Raw genomic sequence first — 9,160 nt, 5'->3', positions numbered from 1 at the left:
TATATATATATATATATATATATGAATATAAATAAATATATATATATAAATGATGTTGACATTTACGCCAACATGTGGAAACACGTGATATGAACTAGCTTAACTGCGGTACCATCGGTTCTTTAGAGTGGAAACGCTTCGACTAAAATGTCCTTTAACGGCTCAGGTCAGACTGTTAGTATCCCGACAATAAAATAATTAAAAGATGAATTAATTACCTGCTGTTTTGTCGCAGCACATGTGCTTGTGTTTCAGATTGTGTGAGACCAACTTTAGCGAGTGAACATCTGCATGTAAACTAGCTCCTCCTCCTCATCATCATCATCATCCTCTTCATCTGCCGGGAGTGATGGTTGGTAACGTTACCACCTCCTCCAGAGGGCTGACAGATCATTAAAACACCAGTATACAAAAATAACCCAATATTTATCCACCTCTGTCTCTAATCGATGACAGAAAACCACCTATCAACAGATCAATCACGCACTAACTAACATGAATGACGTTTTACCGGCGGGTCGGCGCATTGATCTGCATTTGAGCAGTGATGCGGTCACACAGGTGTGCCACTGTGAGTTGGCAAAGGTTAATATAGCAACAGCGCTCTGCACATATAGTTCCCTTTAAAACACACATGTGTTTAGTATTTGTTAAACTGCACTTTATTCTATATTTTTTTACACTCCAACCTGTTTTTTCTGTCTGTAAAGCAGTTTTTTCACCTTGTTTCCCAACTTGAATGATGTCTCCAAACTCATAGCTGCAGAATTACTACAAACTAAAACCTTTGCTCTGGTTAATCAGTGACAGTGACCATTCATAAGGTCATAACCTATACTCCTGGCATCTGTGTGTCGTTTTAAATAAACAGCAGCAACGTAACAGCTTTGTTATCGATGCAAACATGCTTTTTGATAAGGAACTTGTGGTTTCTGTCGGTCACTATGTAACTGCGCCTTGTGTTGCCTGTGAGGTGTTGGACCTCATGCATAGATTGAGTTGTTAATAAAACCAAATTAAGAAACAGCCCGATAACTGCAAAAAAACAAACAAACAAAAAAAAAACATAAGCTATAAATTAAAGTGGACATGTGTCTGAATGGAATTGGTTGGACTGGTACAGCACTGCAGCCTATGTTTCCCTCAAGCGGTGCCTTTCTCAAGCTCATGTAACTTTAGATTTGCTGCCACCTAGCGATGATTGTTTGAATGATTCCACCCATTTATTTGCTGTGCTATGATTTGAGCATCAGTATTTTCTGCAGTTACAAAGAGGCAATAACTGGGTGGTATGTAGTGTACACGGATTATACGAGTGCCATCAAATAGACTATATGGAAACTGGGCAAATGCCTCTAATTCTTCTGCTTTATTCACCCCCACAAAGGCTTGAAATGAACTATCTCAAACCTGAATGTTATGAAAATGTAAAATAAAGTGTGCTTAATCTACATGATATCATTTTCAAGAGTCATTCTTCCTTTTTTTCCAGCCCCAAGGACAGTTCAGTACCTGCTCATCAGCACAGAAACAAAGAGGGAAACACCCACAGTGTTGAGGGCCTGAACTCTACAATACAAGGGGACGTTGGATTTGTCAGGCCTTTGGTTAGGAGAGGCGCGTCAAGGGAGCACATAAACGCTCATTACCGAGCCAGTGTCAAGCCAATCAGATTGTATATTAAGACTTCCTCTCGTTCATTTCAAAATAAAGCCCTTTTTAAAAATCTGGTGCATCTTGTAATGTAATGTGTGGATGTGGGCACAGTTTGTTGGATGGATTTTTTCATGCCTAATGCCACAAAACCAACAAGAAGTCTGCCAGGAGATCGAGTATAAGGGTTGCCCAGTTGGCTACAGTATTAAAACTAAATAAATCTACTTTGAAACTGCACAATTTAAAGGATAATAATGAGAAGAATAAAACAAATTCCAGTCAGTTAGGAGAAATAATTGATTAAGATGGGTACCTCCAGAACATAACCCAACCGCACCAAAAATGTTTCTTTCTCCCTCTGGTGAAGTATGGTAGAAACAAAATGTTCTAAATTGTATTGTATCTTTCCCAGAATACTCCTGTGCAACATTTTGATGTTGCAACCATTATTTTCAGTATCAATGAAACTGCCCATTATTTTCTCGATTAATCGTCTAGTCAATAAAATGTCAGAAAACAGTAAACAATATCAGTTATAATGTCTCACAGCTCAAAGTTTTATTTGACCAAATGTCCAAAGATATTCAGTGTAGTATCATATATGACCTAAAAAAAGCTGAAAACAGGGAATTGGTTTAGCAATTTTTGCTTGAAAAATGAATAAAACAATGAATCCATTAACAAAATAGTTGCTTGATCGATTAGTCGACTAATTGTAGCAGCTCTACATCATCAGAGTGGGTAATGATGATCTCATTATCGACATGAAACTGTGTCAATCCATGTATTCATAATGGTTTACTGTATGTTATATATTGAAGGAACCATTTTTGTGTTCTGTACTTGTGTTGCTTTTTTTTTGTTTGTGCCCCCTGACTACACATCAAGTTTCCCATTCGAGATAATAAAGATACCTGAACTGTAACGTTTATACATTTTATTCTGAAGGCTGAGTCCGCACACTTCCGGCTGTGTTCTAGTTATTTCCCGCTGACTTGACGCAGCTCATAACAGACCACCAGGCGCACCGGCAGCCACCTTCTCTGCTGACTCAGTTGTGCCTTACCAGCAGTCCCTTCACCCCGAGATACAGCATCCAGCAACCGACGCACACTCCTCCGGTCAACCCGCCCCGACACCACCGTACAGAAATGGCTAAGACCGCAATCGGTGAGTTTTTTGTGCACTTAATCCTTTATTTTTTAATTTTCTCTTTCTTAGATATCAGCAGTCTTCGCAGGTTTGAGGGATGCTGAGAGGCTGTGGCGACACCCATGGCACAAAAGGATGCTGAGGGTTGATGAGAGGGAGCGGCCAAACTCCTCTGCAAGTCTATAAAAAATAAGTTGTGCGATTGAAGCAACATTTTCATGTTCTTCAACCTTTATTTCAGCTAAAAGTCATTTGTAGGTTTCTGTTTGATCCTAAATCCAAATAAGTGCCGATCAGTGTGAGCCCGTTTTTTGGATTCAGTTTGCCATATCAGTGACGCATATTTTTTTTTTTTATTATTATTCAATTTAAATCCAGATAATTAAAGAGAATGAATCCATATCGACACAAGAGAGGTGATTTTTAATTGTTTCTCCTCACACAGCAGCATTTCAGTCGATGCCTGCCTGCCGCACCTGCCCCTTATTGCCTGACTCAGAGCCGTGCAGCATAATGCAGCGCCAGCGACCCCACCCAACATCTCCGGTCCCTTCAAAGCGCGCCAGCCCGCTCTCCGGGGTGTGCAATATTTTCACCGTGACAAATCTCCTTATGAAAACTGGGCCATCTTATGTAGCTGTTAGTGTAAAGCCTGCTGAACCTATTCTGTGGGTGACCGCTAAAGGCATGAATGAGAGAAGAGAGAGCGAGAGATGGAGAGAGAGGAGAGAGAGAGAGAAAGAGGAGATGAGAGAGAAACGGACGGGGGTGGGGTGGATAGAGCAGTCCCTTGTTTTCTTTCCAGAAGCTCGCGTTTGGCTAGTCTGAGATGATATGGTGGAATTTATGGACTGGCGATAAAGGAAGGAATGTAGTTGCTCAAGAGAATGGCGATGACTCCATATCTCTATTGAGAAGTGCTATAGACTTATGTAAATGTATCCGTTGATTAGTGTTCGAGTAGGACTGTTAATATTAGTCAGCCACATTTGTGATAATGTGACAGTATGTCGGTAGGAATATGTGGAGAAATAAAATGAGGATTGCGATCGCTATGGCAGGTTGGTGGTTAGTCCCTTGTATTTGGTCAACCTTTTAAGGCTTGATATATTTGATTATAATTTAATATTTGAACATAGGCACTGCACTTTGTGGAGCGTGTGTCAGGCCAGTAAACACAGGTGGGTGACCTGCAGAGGAGAAGGCCTGTTCGAAGCATTAAGGAGAGGTGCCTTTAAGGGAGTGTGGTGATGGTAACGTGTGTGTGTGTGTGTGTGTGTGGCCAGTCTAGGGGATAGTCTGTTTGTTTTATGGTTGACTAGGCACTTGATGGATGGAGGGGCATGCAGACAGACAGCGGTAAGGGTCCTGGTGTCTTGCGCAAAGGGATGCCGGCAACTAAACCCTGACTGTTATATTTATTCCCCTCTCCTCCTCCTCCTCCTCCTCATCCTCCTCCTCCTCCGCCGCCGCCTCCTCTGCTTTCCTCCATGATTTGAGCTGTGGACAGGCAGAATGGGATGGGCAGGGAGCAGACACTCTAGGAGAAAAGCAGTCATCATGCCAGTCAGCACCCAGCAGGGTCGTTGAGTTCATCTCGGCTGTTATTATTTTAGGCGTGTATTTTAAGGCGGGGTAAATACCCCAGAAAATATGTAAATTTGTTGGTTTTTAATTCCTCGGAGGAGAGCTGAGGATAGAGACACCCTAAAGCCTCTGCATTATAAGATGCATCAACTCTACCGCAAACAAACTCGTGCTCAGAACCACTCCCGTGTGCATTAAGGCTCCCAAGCACTTTTCCTGATCCTTATCATGCACACTTGTCATATCCAATTAGGTGTGGTCATTCAGCCGCTTCCCTAAAATCAATTCCTTTGTGTACAGAAACAGAAGCTTCTCAGGCAATCGTACCATCAATTTTCAAGCAAACTAGTCGTATCCACACACATATTCCTCATCTTATCATCTGCATCGCTATTGTGGTAATGTGCATAAAGCTCCACAGTCTCCTGGACCCATAATTCATCCTGATTTATCACCGAGTCCCATTGATCAATGCAGCACACTCCCATTACTGGTTCAGATGACTGCTGCTCTTTAAGGAAGAGGTGACATCAATCCAGCAGTGATGGTACGCCGTAGGCTCATGATCTGTTCATCACTTGTGATCATCAACATCTGGCTAAGAGAGATTTGTGTCCTGGTTTGGCAAATGTCATGTTATCCTCAGGTTATACGAACAATAGACTCAAATCAAACTTAATTTGTGACACAGCATCCTTCTGCACTTTTGGTGCACTGATCTGGAGCTTAGACATGAAATAGGTGGCTGTATTGTTCAATCATGTTAATCAATTTTCAAGCAAAAATTACTAAAACAGTCTCCTGTTTCAGCTTCTCAATTGTGAAGATATGCTGCTTTTCTTGGGTTTATGTGATAATAAACTGAACATCTTTGGGGTTTTAGACTGATAGTCAGAACAAGACATTTCAAGACACCACAGCATGGGCTTTAAGAAACTGAGATGGGCATTTCTGCAATTATCTGACTTTTCATAAATCAACATATTTATTGATTTATTGAAAATAATCTTCAGTTGCAGCCCTGCACTGATCTCCTTGGCCGGACACAGGGTGCGGTTTAGCCCATCCCTCCTACATCAAATGACTGGACCTGCCCTTGATCATCTGGGGGCCATAATGTGTGGTTTTAATAGCCAATTCTGCTGTAGGAATACCTTCATAATTTTGTGATTATATTGTTGCCGGGTGGCCATGCTGTAAAGGGCCTGTATGTGCCGAACACCGATGCCAAGCCCATTCTGCTGCTGGGTTATGGCAGCCAGGAGGGCAGAAAACTCTGGGTCACATTTTGATTTCATTTTTGATTTCTTAATAGGCAGTTTGCTCACACCCTCGTCAACAGTTTCAAAGAGCAAAAAGGCATAAGGTCTATTGCCAATTGTTCATTCTCTGTTTAAATTCTCATAGTGGGGGTTTGGGCCTTTAAAAGAATAGGAAAACAGGGAGGAGGAGGAGGAGGAGGAGGATGAGGAGGGAAATATAGTACCAAACAGAGGTGTGGTAGTGGTGGCAGAAGATAGGATTGAGAGGGAGAATACATCAGCAACAGATGAAATGGAGGATTGGGGATGCAGAAGGTGCTGGTGGAGAGGAATGCTTGCGGGGGAGGAGGTACAGTAGATATTGATGATCTGTGCTCTTTGGCTGATGGATTGAAAGAGGAAGTGCAGTTTGCTGGCTGTGTGTCTGTGGTCGGGACAGGAGGAGCAGCTCTCTAAGAGGATGCAGAGCTGACTGGTTAAAACCAGCCTGCTGGAGTGGAGTGGGAGCAGTAAAGTGGTGTCATCTCTGTCTGAAATTATTTGGTCTCAGACTGACAGACAGAACCTGAACCAGCATGCCTGAAACTCAGCCAGTATGTGGTAGTGTTAGGACACTTCTTGCTGTGGAATGCCATTCTGGATCATTTGTCATTTTTATGTGCCTGATCCACTGGGAGTGATCTTATTACTACAGTGGTTACAGAAGGAGAAGATCTTTTCTCTCAGGGGAAATACAGCAGCAATTTCATATTTTTGCACAATAGAGAATCTCATATATTTTTGATTAGGGCTATAAAAGAAAAATCTCCACAGCCCTGAGTTAGAGAGCTGTTTCAATTTACAGCGCTTATCTTCTAAGATAACAAAGACATGAAACTTATACTGATACAGTCAGAGTGAAGAACAAGCTTACTCACCTCAAATAAAACTGGAATAGAGCTGCAAGGATTAGTCATATTTTAAGCATAAATGCCAAACATTTGATGGTCCCTGCTCATCAAATATGATATGTAAAATGCTACCTTTATCAGTTTTTTATCCTTGTAAATTGAATATTTTTTTGGTTGTTGAAACTGTGAGGGGGATTTTTTTTATGTTTTACAGACACTTCAAGAAAATAATCAGATGAATAGATTATAAAAAACATTTTAATTTGCTGCCCTAAACTAGTCTAGATCGAGATAAACTGTTTGAAAACATTATTGAACACAATAAAAGGCCCCACCCAGAACTTGGCAACCACCAAACAGGAATCTCTGCTGATCTGCTCCATAAGCACTTAACCCAAATTACCTGCTCCGCTGAAGTGTTAACTGTTCGAGTCTTCAGCTGTCAAGTGGGTTTGTGTGTGGGAGAAAATGGCTGCTGGGGTCTTGACATAGACACAGCACTTAATGAGCCTGTGACAACCCTCCAAAAGCCCTGTACCCCCTCTCTTGTCAGCAGAAATGGTGCGGTCCACTAATTACAAATTAAAGCACTATCCACCTGAGGTGGCTGCTTCCATTAGCTGTCCTGGGGGCAGTTGATGGCGGCTATAAGTCCCAATGGGAGCTGCCCTCTTTTAATCCTCCAGTCTGTCTGCTTATATCAGAAAGGTGTTACCATGACTGTAAAGCCATGCCCTGATATTTTATCCATCTTACCCCATCCATTTTTCCTTTTCATCTGTAAAATTTTTTCACTCTTTTCTGTTCCTCTACCAACTCCACCTTCATCCCCATTCCCACTCCACCCTCTCTTCTTTCTTCCAGCATTTCTCAGTTTTTTGCACACCCTACCATGCTTCCACCCTCTCTCACTTCCTCCTCAGGGAAGGGGTTAACAAGGCCATCAGAGAGTAGTGAGAGCTACATCTGAGAGTTGATCACATTACTGTGGCGTCTGCCAGTCTGCAGGGCAGAAAGCGAGATACAGAGAAGAAGGGGAGAGAGTGAGCAGGGAATATGAGTAAGGAAGAGGATTTGGATTAATCATACTGTACACCGTACCCCACCATGGAGAAGCTCTTTCACAGTAAATCTCATTTCTGGCTTTGCTACTGTAGCCTGCTGCAAATCATGAATCAACGTGGCACACTTCAGCCCTATAGGCCTTGTGCTCTGGGTGATGGATTGTGCTACAGTATGACAGTTTGCATGCAAATCTCGACTATGAGGCAGTGTACCTTGACAGAACACAGCAGCCATGTGCAAAAGAAGAATATTTCCCAACCTGCAGTGTGTTGCAGATATTTTTGCCGTTCTCCCTGCAGGGACTCTGGGCTCACATTACAAAGTAGTAGGTGCCAAAAGCACAGGAGTAAAAAAGAAATCAAGGTTAGACAAGGTTGGTTGTTCTTTTCTTTTCTGTTTTTTCACTGTCTGGCCTTTGGGGCACTTTGTCCCTCCCTATTGAGTAGGGTGCAGGTTGCTAAATATAGGCAGTATGATTTGATGCCAGCTTTGTTTCAGTGTTATTAACTTTTAACTTCAAATGGACAAGGGGTGGGCAGTCATATTGCTGTGTTATGCTGATAAGCTAAACCCTCGACTGTTAGCCTCTATCCATAAGCCACAGTCAGAGAAGATAAGAAACAACCAAGAGATTATCCAAATATCTATTGTAAATCCTGGGTTCTTTGCTTTCAAAATGACCTGTTTTTTTGGTGCTAGCCACAAAACAGCTGAGAGGCAATAGGGCGTTGTTCTGGCTATGTTAATAAATAATAGACCAAAATGAAATGCATAGCTAATGATGTGTGGAGAATCCTGTGGGGACGGCAGCATCTTGGCTGTTGGGGAAATTAGGCCAAGTAAGGACACATCCAGCCTGCTCCCCTTGCGGCTCAGAGAAAACAAAGGCCAAAAAATGCCTACAAAACCCAGAGCAGTTCAGCTCCACAAGATTTCCTTTGATGGGGTTATTTTTTGGAAGATCTGATGAATAATTATTCTTCTAAAAATCTGTATATTTACATGAAGGCCCTCCTGTGGAGGTAGAAGTGGGTTAATGATGTTTCATCTTTTTGTATGTTAGTAGGTTAATGATATTTTGTCTAGTATGTGCATGTGTGAGTTTATATACAGCTGTATGTGTAACACAGTCATGTTTCCTCCACAGCTTACAAAGAGAAGATGAAGGAGATCTCAGTTCTCTCACTCATCTGCTCCTGTCTGTACCCCGAGACCCGCAAAAACATCATGGGTGACTTTGAAGGTATGTGATACTAAGACTCAAGACTTCAATTTGTATCTTCTTTATCAAACATACTTGAATAGTCACACAGAGACAACAAAGTATTTTTTCTGTCTGTCTGTCTTTCTTTCTTGTTAACGCACATACATGCAGACATGGACATCAAGCCCATTAACAAGCGAGCCTCAGGCCAGGCTTTTGAGGTCATCCTCAAGCCGTCCTCCCCTGTGTCTGATGTTGCCCACTGCGTCACCAGCCCCCCAAAGAGAGACCTTTCCCTGGAGGACATCCAGAAGAAACTGGAGGCGGCTGAGGACCGGAGGAGA

The 9,160-nt window shown here is 42.3% G+C and overlaps 1 protein-coding gene across 1 annotated transcript; it reads left to right on the top strand.

The window, feature by feature from the left end:
• Nucleotides 1-2,672: 2,672 nt before the first annotated feature.
• On the top strand, nucleotides 2,673-9,160 carry stmn2b (stathmin 2b; the record flags this gene model as incomplete). The annotated part of the gene is given in 3 exon segments (XM_035681643.1): nucleotides 2,673-2,826; nucleotides 8,760-8,855; nucleotides 8,988-9,160. Coding segments are annotated over 3 exon segments (288 nt in total), but the record flags the coding sequence as incomplete, so codon positions are not given.

This window comes from Morone saxatilis, unplaced genomic scaffold (genome assembly GCF_004916995.1).
Source record: "Morone saxatilis isolate NCDOM2014 unplaced genomic scaffold, NCSU_SB_2.0 Contig9, whole genome shotgun sequence".
Taxonomy (NCBI): Eukaryota; Metazoa; Chordata; class Actinopteri; family Moronidae; genus Morone; species Morone saxatilis.
This window is presented reverse-complemented; position numbering and strand designations above follow the sequence as displayed.